The sequence below is a fragment of the Indicator indicator genome, chromosome 10 (assembly GCF_027791375.1).
Source record: "Indicator indicator isolate 239-I01 chromosome 10, UM_Iind_1.1, whole genome shotgun sequence".
Classification (NCBI taxonomy): domain Eukaryota; kingdom Metazoa; phylum Chordata; class Aves; order Piciformes; family Indicatoridae; genus Indicator; species Indicator indicator.
The window spans coordinates 21,812,433-21,832,005 of record NC_072019.1 but is presented as its reverse complement, the minus strand read 5'-3'; the positions used below and the strand labels follow the sequence as shown (position 1 = coordinate 21,832,005).

The window sequence follows — 19,573 nt, the reverse complement described above, 5'->3', positions numbered from 1 at the left end:
CACTTTGAAACAATTTATTGATGTAGATGAGTGGAAACATTTTAAAATCATTGTGAAGAATATTTAGATTCTTGATGAAAACTATTTCAGGATGCTGCATTAGTCACAAAGATCTTTTTTCATTGTAATTGTATATGATAGAGATGGACAACCATGTGGAATTTTCCAGCTGGGAATCCTGCCCTAAGTAAATGTAAATAATGCAAATTTTTGGAATCTTGGCATCCATGATAATGTGAGTCTATTAGGATGGCATGGTGCCTCATCATAATTTGGCTGGATCTTTGCCCTGTTGTAACACAGATGCCAATTAGTTATTTGTTGGTTATGGCCTGTTGGCCACCTCGCACTGGCTCACACCTGTTCACTTCATGTGCCAGAAAAGAATTCATGAATATGGGAAGAAAAGTCCCAGTTAGAATTTGAATGACACTACCTGCCTTTGAAGTATATTAAAAATAAATCTTCAGTTGTTTCAAACAGAACTGCAAATAATTGCCTTCTGGTTCAGTATTTTCCTCAAAACAATTTTAAAATATTTTTGGTCCCTTGAAAAAGCCATTCAGTGGTTAATAGGATATTTTACTGGTTAAAAGATTGTCTTTTGGATTACTTCCTCTTCTGTTTAATCCCTGGTTAGTATTTTGGACTCCAGATGTCTTTCCAGTATTGTTGGGGTGGGGGGGGGGGTGGGGGGGAACCAGGTTTCATGTTGAAAAATATTCAGCATTGTACTGATTGTCCCATATTTTTCCATTTAAACTCATCACTGAATATGACCTAATCTGCAGACCAATCTGAGTGACCTGATTTTTCTTTTCCTCATACTCTAGTTTTCTGAACTGCTTTGGTTTTGGTTTTCCAATGTTAAAGCGAACAAATCATGAAAGGCTTGGCAAGGAAAAGGATATAGATGAATGAAGCAGTGCATGGTGTGATGCCATGCCTATGCTCGCTGTGTTTGTCTACAGAAATATTCTGTCACATCCAAAACAGACAGAAGAGTAACTAATAAAGGCTTATAAAGGGGTTGAATATTATATTATTCAGACTAATAGCAAAAGCAGGGGACCACAGAAAGCCTGTGTAGCTCCTTACTCAGCTAATACCTGGTTAATTCTGCTTGTCTTTGCAGTTCCAGATACTTCTTTTCCCTGGCTTCCACCTTCCTTTTTCTCTGTATAAAGAATGCCTCAGCATCCCTTCTTATTGAGAGGGTAGCGGGAATGAGATTTCCCAGAAGGAGTTTCCTGACACTCTTCTCTAGCTGGTTTAAAGGGACTTTGATAAGGCAGAGCACAAAGTCTAGTCCAGCTTAATTCATAATGTTCTCTGAAATGACATTAATCCGTCTGTAGCATTTTTCTGACTGCTGAGCACACAGCTACATCAATAATTCCTGGAGCTGGAATAGAGATACACAGCTTGAAGCTATGAGGTTAAAACCTCTTTATTCCAAACAAAACAGAAAATGCTAAATGGTAGGTGTTTCTAGGATGCTGCTGAGCAAGAGAATTTCCTTTACAAAATCAAATACTTAATCATTTGAATTCCTGGCACAAAACCCAGCTGATCACCTAATCTCACTGTTTCCAAGGCAGACCTGCTTCATTAATGCCACCAAACAAGTACATCACTCAGGCTTGCCATTTGTCATTCTGCTCACACTATAAACATAATCTTCATTCTTAGTGTTTCTGCTCTGTATGAGACAGAGGAAATGGCTTGGGTTGTTCTGCATGTTGAACTGTCACACACCTTCTGTTAGTGACCCAGTTCTAATGGTATTCACAGAGAAGTTTTGGTCTCTACACTGGAACTCTAGTGTTTGGCAATTGGCAATCTGCAGTCAGCCTGGAAGACTGTAAAGTAGTTTGGGATATTGTATTATACCTGCACAGAATGTCAGTAATGACAAGTAATTACACAGGGTGCATGTCATCACCATGAGTCCTAGCTATTTCCCTAACTTCATCCCTGTGACAGCATTCTTTTCTCAAGATTCACACCAAAAAAAAAAAAAAAAAAAACACGATACAACCAAAGAATACCAGTTACAAACAAGATAAAAAAGTAATTACATGAACTGCAGGAAGAGTGGGATTTGCTAGGAAAAGCTTCAACTTAAGGCTAATTGATTTTTATAAAATGGTGCATTGTTTTGGTCAGGCAAAAGCAAGACACCAATCCCAGCTAGCCGAGTAACACGTGCCTGTGCCACTGATGGAGCATAGCTCATCACCACCACCACAAAGCTCCAGGAAGATGGGAATAAATACAGGATTTTATAAAAGAATGCAGGAGAATTAATATGTCTGGACCTTGATAGAATCTAGGCAACATTTACTCATGATCTGAGTCTAGTGAGGTCTGCTATTTGAGAAGTTCTGTGTTAGAGATTTGTGTAATTAATAAAAATACTCATAGTTACATGAGGACTTTTTACAACAAAGATACAACCACTCATGTTTCAGGGCACAAGCTAATTATTGGATTAAGGAGGATTATGGAAGAAATGTCCTACAGGCAGGTTATTCCATAGAAGTATATTACACGGTGTATTATTCTAGTGCATCTTCACCGTAAACTACAATTAGTCTGGCTTAGCAATGGAATAATGAAGTAAACCAACTGACAGCCTGGGCCAAGATGGCAATTACTAGATCTAGATATAACAAAAGTCCAGTCCTGACTGGATATTATTTGCTTTCCAATTATTCTTTTCTTTCATTATATACCATGAAGGACATTTATCCTTGTCTGCAGTGATGCAACATATTGAAGTGACAGCTTTGCACTGGTGTAACCTTGTTCTAGATAGATTTACATCTGATAACAAAGTAGAAGATGTGAATATGTGAATATCTATCAGGAGTTGAGAGTATGGCTGTGAGGTTTAGAGAGAGCTTAGTGCAGTAGCTAAGTTAACAGCACTTCTCAAGAACAAAAGCTCATCAACACATTATAGCTTTAAAGAGACAGAAGAACACCAGTGAGTATGCTACTTTTCATCAGCTTGGACTTGAACGCACAGCAGTTGCCACTGGTGTTACCTCTAGGTGTTAACAGGTCCAGAAAGGGGTGCATACAGGGAATGGAGCATCAGATACATTTATTGCAGGAGTAATATCAGATGCTAACTGTTGTCACCCTCTCTTTGGGCACCCAAATAAAGATAAGGAGGGCTGTGGGGGTAATTGCACATAGTTCTACTGTTATGCATGGAAATGCTTCCCAAATTAGAGATGATACATACATGGAAGCCATGGAAATCTGACAGATGTGCAGTGGAGGCTGGCATCAGGACACTTCAAGAGACTTAATGTGTCTGTGTTGGAAGAGAACAGATAGAAAGCGTTTAGGTAAACTTAGAAGGGAATCGAAAATGAACGCAGTTTTTGAGCGGAGTCATTTGACAGATGCAGAGAGAGAAATGACAACGCAATGAGAGGTACTGATGGGGAAAAAAATGCCTTTTCCATGAGTGTTGTGGTCAGTTTTGTAACCACAGATTCATCACAGGGCAATGAGTCAAGCTATCTATAACTAATATGAGATGCAGGGGAGTCATTCCTCAGAGGTGTCTGCAGAGTCACTACATGGACCTCAGCTGTGTCCTCTTTCAAATTCATCCCTGCTGTCATACTAACAGGAAAAGACCAGCAATGATTAATCTAGTGGTTTCCAGTCACTGCCTTTTAATAGGTTGACCAGTATGCTCTCACTATTACCTTGTGCTTGTATTATTTGTTGTCTTTATAAGTCCTATCAGCGAATTTTGAATACACAAAGCGTTCATCACATTTAAAAATTTAAAAAAAAGAAAAACAGAACACTAACACAGTGCAGCTTAGAGACTGGCAGTTCTTACTTGAAGTACTGCCAGTTCTACCCCCCCCATTTGTCTCTTTCATCATGATAACCACCCTTTTCCTCAGCATCACAGCAACACAACTCTTCTACAGCTGTGCTATAAACTGAACAGGGAAATTGCTTTGGCTAGAAACACTGGGGCAGGGGGAGGTGCTGGATTCCTTTTTGCTGGATCAGTTCCCCCATCTAGGTTGTCCTAGCACAGGGGAGAGAAAGGGGCAGTACAGTGTCAAGGCAGAAAAGGGAGCTTTGGGACATAGCCATCCATAACCCTGTATTGGCAGCAAGTACTTTGAAACTCTACATCACAGCTTTGCACAGGGACACATAGGCATTACTCCTATACAAATAATAAATATTCCAAATAAAAATGAAAACTAAAAAATAGTATTCACAATCCTCTAAGAAGAAATTAATCATCTGTGAATGTAGAAAATTCAATCAAATCTTAACAGTCTAAATTAGAAACCAAATTGTAGATAGTTAATTCTGGAGTACAGGTCAAGCTAGATCCAGGTTTCCTTTGTCACTTGTGAGAGCCCACAGCACACAGTCTATAACTATCCAAACCCAAGCCCAGTCTTTGCAGAAAAAATAACAATAATTGTTAGTGGTTCAAGGAACCTCACTGTAACAGACTTAGCAGAATGTGAAGAGCAAATGAAAGACTAGGGCAAAGGTAGAGCATTCAGTTATGCTTTCAAGAGGTGCTTTCAACTCAGTAATAAGCTAAAATAACTAGGGTTTTGTCCCCTTTAATTTTGAAAAACCTAACATGGGGTTTAAAATAACATTTTTTAAATTATAATTTTGTTGTTTGGGTTGTGATTGCTTTTTAAACCTACTGCTCATTAAAATATCTGCTCTTTTTTTCCCCCACTGACTCACTGTCTTGGTTATATAAAATTACTGGTGCTTTTGTCATTCCTGTGCCCTGTTGGAGAACTAGCTCAGCAACATTTGTATACTCAGAAAAAGCAAGTAAGTCTTACTTTCTGCCGTGATGTATTCCTTACACAGACAAAATTAAAGGAGAAATCCTATCCCCATCAAAATGAACAGAGACAAATCACACCTTAAATTCAGTAGCGTTAAGATGTGATCTCAGCTTTTTCCAGGCAGGAGTGCCAGACTGTGTCCATCTGGAGTGTCTCCTTTGGCATTCAGCTTGACTTGTGACATGATATGTTCAGCAGAGAGACTTGTAAATACAAACTCTTGGTTCTGAAGTCTAAAATAACAAAAGTCAAGAACATGTATTTAACTGATCATTAAATAATGTGCCCTTGTTGCAACTTTAAATGTAGTTCTGCAAAGGAGTTTTAGGAATTACACTAAATTAAATAACAACCTGTGCTCCTAATTAAATTTCTTGTTACAGTTAACAAGAAAAACACTCCCAACTTCTGAGCATGAAGGCTCACACTGGGATATGGGGAACAAACAATTAATAGCGTTAGCACACATTGCCATCTATAATAAAGCTGTAACGGGCCAAGTGTTCCAATTTACACTCCTGAAAATCAGTCTGCCTCCGGTCACACTGTTGTTACATTTTCAGGATGCCAAGAAGGGAAATGGATCTGGCAATTGTATCTGGTTGGAAGTGAGAACAATTTTTCCCTTAACTACATTGGCTTTGCAGAGTTACCAAGAATATAAAAGCATAAAAGCTGACTTCAGTCTGACTCACAAAAAAAAGGAATCACTATGTTGAGTTAGGAGATGTCAGTTGACATAGTTACTGAACTGATTGCCAGAAACTGGGAAAACAGCAACTAGTTTAATTTTTTTAACATTTTTTCCATAATTTTATTCTAATGTCTTTTGTCAGAAGATGGTCAGGTAGATGGCAGTGTTTTGGAACAGATGTATACTTCTATGGGCATCATAGGTCACTATCAATTAGATCATCAGATTATAACATTAATAACAATTTAATGTTGTGGTGTCTGTGGCAGTATCTCAACATCATGCATCCAGATTTTGGAAAGATGAATAGAAGTTACAGAGCACTGATATTAAATTTAAAAGTAAATTGTAGTTAAGAGTCTCAAAAGTACAAGGACAAGTACTGGAAAATAAGTTCAGTTTTAACAACTAAAGAGAAATGACCCATTCAAGCATGTGAAGGAATTAGAAATCTCCTTCAACAAATTTCTTAGTCTGAGACATCACACAAAATAATTGCTCAGAGAATACTTTAGGAAAAAAAGAATCAAGATTCACTTCTCAGGTGATGAAGACTTATAGCTGTGATCGTTAAAGTTCCTTAACCTGAGCCTGCTTACATGTATAGCTAACCAAAGCCAAGTCTGAGAAATTACAAACATATGACAATTTTCCTTCCTGCTGCTAGAAATTCTGCCTAATCTCCCAGCAAGTGGTCTCACTTGGCTTGTACTCAAATCCTGAAAGAGATCCCAGTTTCCTATAGCTTAACACAATTTGTATGTCAACTCAGTGAACAGAGACATTACAAGAAACCTCCTGGCATGCTTACACCTTTGCAAGTGTGCATGTATTTTATGCAAACCTAGCAGTGAGGCACAGAGCATGCATGATTGCTGTGCTTTTCACCAGGCTGGCTAGCCCATCCACTCATCACAGTGTTCAAAGTGAGTGTTCATATTATCCAGTGGTCTTTATTTTGTCTGAATACACAGATCCAAGTGCCAAGCAGTATGCACAAATCAGCAAATCAGCAAAGGAGCTCCATGAATTTCAGCCAACACTAGGTCAAGCTACATGAGGTAAAGTCATGGGTAATAAGCCATTAGATTTACTTCATTTTCTCCCATAGTTACTTTACGCCTTTTTAAACTTGCCTTAATTAAATTCATTCTTTAAACTTGTCTTAATTAAATTCATTCTGGAACATAAATATCACTTGGTTTCCACTGATCTGGAAATGGCTCTTTTTAGGCCGGCAAGCCTTCTGCCTGGAGGCATTAACTAGAACTAGGAAAGGAATCAGGGCTTATAGAGATTGTTTTATTATGCTCAGTGAGTTTGCTCAATCGGATTCATACCATACTTCCACTTCCATGTTTGTCTTTTTCAAGCAACAAAGGTTTATAAATAATGGCCCCAGAGTATTATCTGCAAAACAATGTTCTGCTGTAAACACAACACCAACCAATGTTACTTACCTTAAGCATCTAAATAATTGCAAGATACTGAGGGGTGCTGTTCTTAAGGAGAGCTGGTACTCAAGGAGAGCTGACCTATGAAAGTAAGTGTGACTATTTGCCAACACCATGTCTACCTTGTGCAATGGTTTATGTTCAGATGCAGAGCCCTCTTTGCAAAAGCAGGTGTCACAATGAAATCCAATCAGGAATCACTATCAGTGGTACAAGAGACAGTTTCTTGTAGTGCTTGTGACATTGGTTGGAGGGTACCCATGAGGCAAGTAGAGCAACCAGAGCAAACAGCAGCAGGTTTTAAAGGGATCTTGTGAAGAGCAAAGTCCTGGGAATGGGGAAACATGGATTCTCTTCCAGTAGATGCAGTAAAATTACTGTGTAAGCCACAGCAAGCCATCATCTCTCTAGTCAAAATTAAGCCTGTCAGGCTGAAATATGAAGCATTGTTTTTAATGTCTCTGATTCAATGAAGTCCTAATCTGTAATAAGAGCCCCATGAAATTGTCATAGAAGGAATTATTGAAAAATCAGGTGGAGGAGTTAGTTGTATCTAGTATATAGGAGAACTGTTGTTTTTTGAATTCTAACCTGTGTTTGTACTTTCCTCTTTATCATCTCGATGTTTGCAACAATAAAAGGGCATTATGTGCTGGTCACTGCATCTGCTTTTGAGATAAATTAAATCTGTGTTAGCATTCCAAAGGGTCAAGGAACAATTCCAAGGCAAACGAACTCTGGAGCTCTGATGCCAGATGGTGTGTATATAAAGTAGAAAATGAGAAAAGCAATTTAGTGTGTTCCTGTTCCAGGGAGAAGTATCACCCAGAAGGACAGTGAAAGAGGTGAGAAAATACTAAGAAACCAGAGAGACAGGTTTTTTTCTTCATTAACATGTTGGTTTCATTTTTCTGAAAAGCCAAGGTACATAGAAGAGCTGCAGTCCTTATTCAAGCAAAACTACTAAAAAAAAAAGATAACAGAAACATATAACTAAAGAATGAAGGATTAAACTAATAACATCAATTATGCATTGATTTATGTAAGAGGTTCTAGATTTATCATGTAGTCTCACAGACAAAATATTTTTACCTGGCATATTTGTTCAAACTCTATAAAGGAGGCAGAAAATAATGGGTTAGATCCCTAAGTATAAATTAGCATCACCTCAACAAAGGCAAGTTATCAATTTATCCAGGTGCTGACCACTACTGCCTCACTTGCAGCTGTATTAAAATGTCTAATTTCCAAAAGTATGCAAAACAGCTCTGCAAGTTCTAGAACTAATCAATCTTTTCTTCAAATCCAGAGAAGGAGGGGAATGCCTCTTGGAAGGGTTTAAAGATCATTTCAGGTCAACATAAGAAATTTAACATAATTGTCTTAAATACTGAAAATTATAACACATTTTCATAAATTGCCTGAACTATTGATGGCTTTTATCACTTGCCACTGAACCTCAAAAACATGTAGCAGAAGTATAACTGTTCCGATACAAGCAAAGAGAAAGGGAGAATCTGTATCTTTGTATGTGCATCTTTGCTGAGCATATTTTATTTGGTTATACATATAAAACACATTTTTTTTAAACACCTTTCTTTTTAATGTTATGGTTTCTCCTAGAAATAAAGGATATAAATAAAGACTTCTCTCCATACAGGAAAAAGAACTGAACAACAATGCTGAGATTTGTTGTCACCCTCCTTGCTGTCATAACATCATCTACCTGCAAAAAATACGGATGCCTGGAAGGGGACACCCATAAACTGAAGCCAAGCCGTGAGCCAAATATGCATGAATGCACTCTGTACTCTAAATGTAAGAGTGGTTTAATGTTTGCTTAACATGGTCTAGAAGTACAGCTTTGTACACACTAATTGTTTCAGCAGATCCCTTAATTTCTCAAAAATATACATGATGTAGTATGCACTGCATTTGAAAAGCTTCCTTCATTGGGATTTTGCTGCATGCAAACCAGGAGTAAGATTGTGGTTCTTAACAAAGTCATCCACAAAATTCTCATTGACTTCATTTACTTTCTTTTGAAAATTCTGATGCCGTTTACCTTTCTTGTAGCTCCATCTGCTTAAAAACTTTTCAGAAAAGCTGAATTTGGATTATTGTGATTAAGTATTACAAATTAATTGTAGCATCCAAAAGGGAGAGGTCAAAATCAAAATTCTACAGTGAACAAAATATAGTATTTATTACATTTTCTCAACTCTCTTTTTATGTTTGGTAGGTTTCAAAGTTTGTATTTCTCAGGATATAACATCTGGCAGCACACTAGTAAAATTCTGGGGGCTCTTTGGGCACTTTGGACTAACCACTGTTGATACCAGTCCACCTCACTTAGCATTTGTTCCAAAAGCAAAAATGTTAGAGCTTGGGTACTTCTTCTAGTTAGTACTGAGAAACTTCATCATGTTACAGACCAAAACAAATTCATCTTACATTTTGAGTTTTCTAAATATAGTATTGAAGAAAGTCTTTATTGCATGATCTCCATTTCATTCCTTACAGCTTCCTGTTGCCATGCAGACTTCACAGAGCAATTGGCTCATTCCCCAGTAATTAAAGTAAACAACAGCTACTGGAACAGATGTGGGCAGCTCAGTAAATCGTAAGTCAGCTTTGATGTTGTCTCTGTCCTGGTTCAGTAGATATGTGCTGTAGAAGCCACGCAGCTAATGGCAACACCTCCTGGAGCTGCTGATGAACAGTCCCTAGGTTGCCCTAGAGATGATGCCACCCAGCCTAATACACATCATCTTTTCTCTGTACTTGACCAACATCTGAATCCTCTCCTTCTCCTCTCACGAGAAGGGCACTTCTCGTGCCCTTGTGTAGAAAGATTGTTTGTGTAGAAAGATTGATGCCATTTTATCAAGAAAGGGTTATGGGATTTTTTTTCTAATGCTAGCAATTAATTTTCTAGTTCTAGCAACACAATATAACCATAAACCTTGTAGGTAACCACCACACCACACTTCTGTAGCTCTTCAAAGCAAGCAGCACATACCAGTGATCATGACCTGTAGTCAGTAGAGACCAGGCTTCTTCCTTTGTTTAGAAAGCAGATCAACTAGTTTATTAAATCTCACAAACAAAATGCACTAGAGTCCAGAAATTAAACTTCTGAATATTTAAAATAAAAATTCTTGTAGTCCTGTGGGGTTTGTAACAATGAAGAATGTCTTCATAACGAAGTTTTTTAGTACTCCATTAGATGTTAGAGTTGTGAAACATGGCAAGTTATAGAAATAAAAGAATGAAAGTACAAAACAATTAAGCAAAACCAGATGTGCAAAAGTAACAGCTATTGCCTGCCACTCCCAGAAGAGCAGCAACAGTATTCATTTTTAAGTAACTTCAGCTGGGCTGTGGGAAAATTTTAAGATTAGTGAAAATAATCTATGCTACAGCATAGAAAAAGTTTTGCCCTATAGTTTTAAACTACATTTTATTATTGCCTGGAATGATTCTTGCCAGGAAAATGCAAGGCCTCAAAAGTTTACAGAAAGCTTACACAAATAGGGCTGAAATATGCATGGAAACATTTGTGCAGTCTTTAGCTGGCAAGGGTAATTGCACAGTCAGAGTCTGTACACAATGCCAAAGGAATGAGTTTGGAACCTAGACACTAACAGGGCAAAAGGTTGCTTTTCTGTGTTTTTCTCCTAATCTGTAGTATTGCATCCACATCAAAGCAGGCCTAGAAAACTGAGGCTATGGCACTGATGCTAAGAAACAGACTTATTTGTGGCTTTTCTGACCTACCACAGCTGTGAAGATTTTACAAAAAAAATCGAATGCTTTTACCAATGTTCTCCACATGCTGCTCGCTGGATCCATCCCAACTCCACTGCTGCTATTCAGTTTGTTCCACTGTGTCAAAGCTTCTGTGATGATTGGTAGGTTCAGCTTTTTATTAAAGTGCTTTTATTTATCTTTAATATGCCTGTGTAACTGGAGTGTCAAGGAGCATGGGTGGATGAAGCACAGATCTCCCAATCTAGTGGCTCTAAGAGTCAATAGTGTTATACGACCTTTATGCCTTCTCTCCTGTTCTTTCTCTGAATTTCTTGTTTGCCACCTCTACTTTTTCATCTGCTAAGCTACTACCCTCAAAATAATAATAACACAGACTGAATGCAGGATGAAGTCACTAAAGTCTGCCAGAGTTTAGTGACTCTGTGACAGCACTGCCCTGAGGATGCAGTGCAGTGGCATCAGAACTGCCCAACATGATGTAGGAGCCCTCACCACATTGACAGGCACTAACAGCAGTGAAAAGTCCGTGCCTGTGAGTTAGCATTTATGCAGTTACTGCTTTAAATCTAAATACCTGATCATGATATGATACATTTATTTAATATGTATGTGTCAGTGTGAGCTGAAATTCCCCCCCCACTGACAATAACCAGGCTAGCCCAGTCTGGAAGCAAATGAAAGCTGTATTTACAAAGCAGAATCTACAATCTATGATGAAATGCAGTGAATATGTACAAATATACAAAAATCACAACATTTACAAATATATATACAATCAACAGAAAAGCACAACCAATCTCCCTTTGCTTCTCCCCAAAGGGGACCCTTCCCAAAGGGGCTTCTCTCTCCCAGGAGCTTCCCCCCAGACTCCCCTTGGGCAGAAAGCAGAGTTAGTTAAGCAGAAGGTTGTTAACTTAGCTGCCAAGGTCAGTGTGTTATCTTCAGCCAGAAGAGAAGAAGAAACAGCAGCCAGACAGCCCAGCAACTGCCCCCACTGCAGAATGCAGAGAGTGCAGAGTGCCCCACTTTATTTTGAGTAATAGTTCTTAAACATTTCTATCCATCCAATGGAAGTGTTTAGAACAATCACTATTTCGATTTCTTACACCCAATAGTGACTTATTTACACTTTCACTTTCTCTGTTTTGAACTTTGCAAGGAAAAAGCTAAAAAGACAGTTTCAAACCATCACAGTGTAAAATGATAGAATCATAGAATGGTTTGGGTTGGAAGGGACCATAATATCATCTAGTTCCCAGCCCCATGACATGGGGGCTTCCCTTCCACTAGATCAGGTTGCTCAAAGACCCATCTAGCCTGGCCTTGAACAATTCCAGGAAAGGGGCATCCACAACTTTTATTTTCTCATGCCTCACCACCCTCATATAAAATGCACTACAGAATCATGAAAGCAGCCATTTCCTGTATGCTTTTAATTATTCATAAACCAAATTAGATTAATTTGATAATTTTTCATCCTTGGCCTTTTCTCTTCCCTTCCATAATTTCTCTTTGAAAATCACTTCTAAAAGCCCAAATCTCAGAGAAACTTGTAGCCAAGTAATGCTAAAAATATGAATAGCAATGACCAAGCATAATAGCAGTTCATTTTATTTCCCAAAGTACAGCATCAGAGAATCACATTGTTTTTTGAGTGCAAGACACTGAGTGGGACAACCCAGCACCTATCTGTCCTTAGTCTTGGGTAAGAGCATTAAATCCAGACAGGGTACTGAGATATTTTCAGTAGTCTATATCCAGCATATATCTCTCCCTCCCCCTCTGTTTTGAGAAGTTGGACATTAAGTAATATCATCATATGACATAAGTGTCAGTCAGTACCATATTAATGTTGTGCCTGGTAACTATGGTAACTTGTCTGTATGGTTAAATTGGTGTGAAGCATATTACAAACAGCACAGGCTGTGTTCTGTAGGATTAGGACTGCTAGCATCCCTTGACAGTAATGAACTGTGAATGTCTGAATCCCTTAGGCTGCTCTGAAAATCATGGGAAATCGTTTTAATACTTCTAAAAATTTTATAAAAGAGCTTTTCTTGGAAGCAGAGAAAATATAGAATGCAAGGTAGCACACAGTCACCTTGAGCTGTCTGGTACACTGCTTTCCCTAGTGGTTATGCAACTTGAATGGTATTGACACAAGGATCCATTTTCATTCTTGTCTTCTCTCCAAGGGTAAATTCATATATGCAGTGCAGTATTTTGGGAGTATTTATCTTTAAATATGCCTCCATTGCTTTGTGCCAGGCAAGGAAATGAAGCATAGCTTGGATTTGTAACGGAAGATAGCAAGAAGGGCTGATGTATTTCTCAGATTGCCAGGAGTTTCCTCTAATGATGAATTTTATTTCTGTGTTAGGAAACTCCAAGAGCCTCAGGATCAGATTGGTCATGTACAGCCTTCCTTTCTAAATTTTCAGTAATCTTCTGAAGTGAAGCCAGATTATTGTCCTCCTTGAAGACTGAGACCTTGAACTTCTCTTAGTGCCCATAATCTCAAAGCTCAGAACAACCCAAATGTCATCAAAATTTGAAGATATTTGGGTATTAAAACATTGGAGTTGCCAGGGAGCTTTAGAATAGGTCTAACAGGTAAAGTGATAAAATACCAATATCGAAAACAAATGTATCCCAACATAAGTAGCACACAAAGTCATCACCAAACTTAGCAGTTTCCAGTATCCAGTGAAAATGTAAAGATGAAAGAAAATATACCCTGTAGGTTTAGTTTGCCTCTGTGAACTGGTTTAAGCCAGCCTTAGTACATATAAGATTGGTACCAAGGTGTATATGGTGGGTCAACATTACATAGCAAACCCCTCAAGGTCCCGAAGGTATTGCCTGAACCTCCAGGTAAAGAGCATTTTTAACTTTTGTTGTTGGAAACTAAGGGGGAGATGACTGAGAGCTGCTGCACAGGAAAAACTGACCCTTTTCCATCCATTTCCTGGCAGAGAGTGGTCTCTACCCTAAACAAATACTGACCAATGATCTAGTGCCCCTTTTGGTATCATAGATGCCTGGTCTGAATCAAAAATGTAATGATTACCCACTACCATGCATGCTAATCTGTGTGCCTGCCTAGTGCCAATGTCAAACCCATTCCCTCACCCTGCTTAAGGCCTGAGGCTAGGAAAGAGCCTGGCCAGAATTTCCACTCTTTCTGGTGATTTAAAGTAACATTTTTACATGTTCTATTCACTGGAGTCCCTTTAGCGTGCTGTAGCACTGTTAGAGATGTGACCTACTTTCTCTACATGCCGTGAGTGTGCCTGCTGCACACTGTATGTCTTTGTGGCCAGAAATGTGCAGAGGATTCTGAATGAGCAGTGACTTCATTTAAAAGAAATTCATCCAACTAGCTTGGGGCTTTCCTTTTCTTCCTATTATTTTAGCATGTCTCGTTCCCACTAGTCCTAAAACTATTGCTTTTGAAACAGCCTGATGTACAAGCCATTTTCTGGTCCACCTGTGAGAGGGTTCTGTGCCCTTTAAAAGACAAAGAGCTAATTACAAAAAATTGGGGGAAAAAACATATTTAAGATAAAAATATCTTGCCCGTTGTGCATATGGTCAGGGAGGATCATATTCATACCAGGCAATTTACAACCTTTATTTTATATTACTACTTACAAGATACAAACAACTCAGAGGGTAAAATTTTAGACCTTTACCCTGCAAGCCTCTGACCCGTCCTCCTTCACTTCAAGTTTCACTTCTTTGAAAATATTGTTCTGACACTGACAGCCTAGTAATTGATACCATCTTCTTGTCTGTGGATTTTCTGTATTTCAGTACACCTTCCTCCACCCCAGGAAAGACTTCCTCTTTTCCCATAGTTGTTTGTAAATATAAACTTTCCCCACATCTCCCTCAAGCGACTGTTGACTGTACCTGTGCTCTGTCACAACACTGAACACCAGTGTTCATGAAACTCCCTCCCACACACTCCCTCTGCTCAAGAACATCAGCAAATATAACGAAGGAGAGAACACTGTCTGACTGAGCATTGCTCCTCAGAACATCAGCCCTTTACTTAAGTCTGTGAGTATAAAACACAGTGGGTGAACTGGTCAGTTTTCATTGGGATTTAAGTCTTCCTGGCCAGCTCAGAGTTTATGTACATGGCAAGCTAAAACACCATGCACATTTCCTCAAGATCTGCTGCTCAGCTGCACTGTGCAACCACACCACATTACTAGCACGGCCTGTATAGACCTTTGGATTTGGATCTGAATCCACTGAAAAAAAGTGAGATAAATAACTGTCTTCCATGCTAATCTCCATGAAGGTATGAAGCCTGCAAAGATGATTCCATATGTGTTCATAACTGGCTGACAGACTGGGAATGGGATGAAAGTGGAGAAAACCGCTGTAAGAATAAATGTATTCCATACAGCGAGGTAAGAAAACCTGATCAACTGGAGCAGAGAAAATGGCACTAAGAGTTCTTTTTCTTTTATTTTTCCTTAACACAGGGGTGTAAAATGCAACAGTTTTTTTTTTTTTTACTTTAGCAGTTTCAAGTCATGCTTACATCAGACTTCTAAAGTATATAAAATTTCAAATATTTATATTGATGTATATCACTTAAAGTATATATACTTATTTATATTTTTATTTATTTTATATATACTTATTTATATTTTTATTTGCTTTATATTTAATTAATCAATATTCATACCACTTGTGAAATCAGAAATTTCAAGCAGAACTAACATTTTAACCATAGTGAGGGTTAGATAGTAAGAAAATGAATTTTATTCAACATTGGAGATGCTGAGATGCATTTTCTAAGGTTCCTTACATACTGTGAGGCTTTTCACATTTCCGTCTTTTTTAATTGGGACCTCAATTTCCAAATCACTGAGGAATTTTTAAAGTTTTCTTGCCTGTTAGGCATCCTTGCCCTTTTTCTCTATATTACCTTGTTATGTTCAAGTCCTTCCCCGTCCTTCAGTTCCCTAAGTCCTGACATTCTTCTAGTTATCTCCTTTTCGTTCTCCATAGAACTCTCATATCTCTGATGTGTGCTCATTGTGTCTACCAAGGGCTAGGCAGAGCAAGCTTTGTTCTATATAACTCTGATGGTTAAAAAGCAGCACTGACAAAAGCTTTCTGAGAGCTTATTCCATTTTTTCTGAGAAGGTTTAATGGTTGCAGTGGCTAATTTTATAAGAAAAAAGAAATAAAATGAGAATTGACAAGACTTACAGGAGCAAGGCTGCCTGGAACCTGATCTACAGACCTTTCAAGGGTCAGGCAGGATTTTTTCTAGGGATTCATGTAGATTTAGCATCAGAACAATATAATAGCTCAAAACTACTGCACTTATTGGAGTATTTTTAACAGTTGAACTTCACCAAATGCAAGAAAACTGTCCAAAATGCTGAAGTAAATCAAATTTAAGTATGGTGCTTAGGGACTGGTAGTACAGCTTGCTGAGATCCCAGATTCACTGTTTTGGATTCAATTCGAGTACATGTACTTCCAGAAGTCAGTTCAGCAACTGATACAAATGGAAGTCACAGTCCAGTTAGTGCAGGATTGCTGTCTGCCTTGCTCAGGAAGGTGGCCAAAACACAAATGGGCTGCGGAAACTTACAGCTTAGTTTCCCAGATGTGCTAAATCATCAGGAGTTCCAGATGAAGTGAAAAACGAAATGATAATCTCCGTAAATAATCTCCAGTCCCTTGTCAAACTGTCCCTGGTCCAGAGATACGACTTTTCAACCTTGAATTCCCTCATACTTGTTTCTTAAAGAAAATATACCATCTGCAGGGAAAAACAGAGAGAGAATCCAGAAGTCTTATCACTTGCAGCCAGGCACAGCTATTCCTAAACTAAATGGAACCACACCCTAAACTGCCCATGTTTTTTTGCCAAAAATAGGCTTGCATGGTAAGTAAGAATAAAGATGAAGTTTCTGCAGAGAAATTAAAAAAACACATTTCCCATATGAAAATTACATGACAGACAAACACTAGATTCAGTTGGTTTGGACTTAACTCACGGAAAAGACAGTTGCTGTTAGCCAGAAGCACAAACAGTTCTCCAATGTCGGAGCACTGTGGACAGATGCTTACTTTCTTTTGATGCCCTCAGCCCTACTTTTGACATATGCAAGTGGTTGTAAAGACTATTAGGATTATTTGGAACAAATGATGAATATGGAACAAATACTGAATATTAAGAATGCACATTGGATTATAGCCAGTTTTAGCCTGGCCAAAATGAGGCACATTTTGTCATTGTTCTCCCGGCTGAGCACTCCCCAAACAATGTTAATGCACAGACTAGAACATTTTCCAAAAAGCTGAAGAATCAGAATCCTGTGGAGTAATTCAGAGATGTGTTTGGTAAATAGGCTGTGTGCACTGCATGCTTGCTGCAGCATTCTGGCTATGCTCTGATCTTTAAGCAGAATTAGTAGGAGGATCAAAATAAAATTATCAGCTTTGCAAGTAGAAGAATGTGATTATGTTACAGAACCTGTCAGGCACAGCAATCGGATGTAGCCATGTCCCTAAGAAAACCCACATGACAGCTTTTTATGCTTTCTGGAATGATTAGCTGAAAGTACAAAAATAGTGGGAAAGAAAACTAAATCTCCAATCTCCCTGCCTTGAGAACACAAGAAGAGAACTAGATGCAGCAGCCTTTCAATTTCTCACCTTGCATTGCTCCTAGTGCGCTACCCAAACTCCACACTTCTCCTCTAGCAACTGCAGCATCTGTGGAGTGATCCTTGCCTAGAGACAGTATAAACTGAAATTTATTTTACAGACTACAGTCTTTGGGGCTATATGGAATGGACTCTGCATTAGTCATAAAGGATAGATTTCTAAGGCAAGAATTATGACAATGATTTCTTATCTGCCTTCCTGCATGGTATAGGTCAACATAGTTTTGCATATAGGGACACAGGGGGACGTCTCATGAGAACTTGTGGAAAATAGGTGGAGCAGAAGCTGCAAGACTGCTTCCTTCAGAGAGATAATGATGTCATGTTCAAGGTGAATCAGTCAGCAATGGGGCCCAGCAGTCCTGCTGCCTGGCCCACAGTTTCAGTCATTAATACTTCCCCTCTGCAATTCCCAAGGCTTCTACTCCTGCCATTATTCAAATCCTCAACGTCATCCTTAGCTTTGCTTCTGAGAGTACCTAAAGCTTCCTCTACAGAACCAGGAAAGATTGAACTCCAGCCACAAACAGATAGAAGAAGTACAGGCAAGAGAAACTGTATATCCTGCCTACTTGGTGGCTGGACACAATAATTCCTAAGCTAACACTTCTTTAGGCAAACTCAAGAGGGGTGGACAGTAGGTTGTCACAACATGAGCTTGGCAAACAAGAAATATCTTTGTCGTGTGCTTACACAGGTCCTATGACATAGGCCTTATGAAATGCAGTACCAAGTACCAAGAACAGGAGAGCACCAAGAGGCTGTAGTTTACAATTTTGTGAGCCAGAAAGGCCATTGCATCACTGGACACAGCACTTCAGAAGTTTCTAAGTTATATCCCTTCTTTTTGTCCGTGAGGTGCTGCCCAATCATGATGTACATTGCAGCAGACACACTGAGATCCCGTGGAGCCATTACTCCACTGGACTGCCTCCAGCCTGTAGATATAAAGATTCCCACAGCCAAAGCACTGTCTGGCACTTGCAGCACTATGCAGGTCCTGCAACATGTCAGAGTCTCACATACAGCTTTGGTCTATCGGTCCCCAAACGCTAGCTGGGCTGTAAGCCCCAGGGTGCAATCAAAGAGCTGGCTGTTGATCACTTGTACTTTGTGTAATCACTTGCTCTCACAACAGGCAAATCTCTTTTGCTAGCTGTGGGACTGGATAGCATTTGAAGATATCTCAGAAGCCTGAAGCATGGCATACAGCAAGATAGTCATAGACTGCAGACTGCTTTTTTATAATCTAGCACAAATTTTTCAAAAGTGAAAAATGTTTGTCAATTTGGTACAAACTGATTTTAACTCAATTATTTTTAAACGTAATCAAAGCATTTCTTATCTGACTGACAGATGTATGCAAATGGGACTGACATGTGCCAGAATATGTGGGGCGAGTCATTTAAGGTGAGCGAATCCTCCTGCCTCTGCTTGCAAATGAACGAGATGGACATGATGGCGATCAAGTATCTCCTCTCTGAAAGCTCAGAAGAAAGCTCCAGCATCAGCAGCAGTGAGGAGCGTGCCTGCCAAAAGAAACTCTTGAAGTATGAGAAACTAAAGAAAAAGAAAGGGGAAAATACAAGATAAATGTTGGTAGATGTATGTCAGGACAACAGAAATCATCATGGAGGCTGGCCTCAGGGCATCATGCCAGCCTGTTTTATCCCTTACTTCCTAGAACATAATAAACCAGTGGCTGATTATATTAATCTTCCTCTGCTGTTTTTGCATCTGCATCACAAAGCTCCCAGAGACAGGTTAGCACAGGTGTAATCTTATGACTTGAACTCAATAGCTAGAAGCCTGAAGGTAAGATCTAGGGATTGACTTTCAAAGATGACAGGCACAGGCAGCTCCTGTTGACTTAAGGTGGAACAGAGAGAACTAAAAGCCTCCGGAAGGCCATGCAAGTGATGCACAAAATCTTCGACCCAAACAATTCGTTAGCACAGGCACACAGCACTCCTGTCATGAGTCCCTGCATGCCTGGCTGTGTTCAGATGAAGAAGAAATGCCGCAGGCAGAAACAGGTCAGTGAGTCTGGCTACTGACCACTGAATATGTATT

At 39.1% G+C, this 19,573-nt stretch overlaps 1 protein-coding gene across 1 annotated transcript; it reads left to right on the top strand.

Annotated features, from left to right (window-relative positions):
• The first annotated feature begins 8,683 nt into the window (after positions 1-8,683).
• On the top strand, positions 8,684-19,093 carry LOC128969558 (riboflavin-binding protein). The gene is made up of 5 exons (XM_054384431.1): positions 8,684-8,837; positions 9,543-9,642; positions 10,805-10,933; positions 15,106-15,217; positions 18,857-19,093. The coding sequence occupies exons 1-5, from the start codon at positions 8,699-8,701 to the stop codon at positions 19,091-19,093; spliced, it is 717 nt and encodes a 238-aa protein (XP_054240406.1). The 5' UTR covers positions 8,684-8,698.
• The last annotated feature ends 480 nt before the right edge of the window (positions 19,094-19,573 follow it).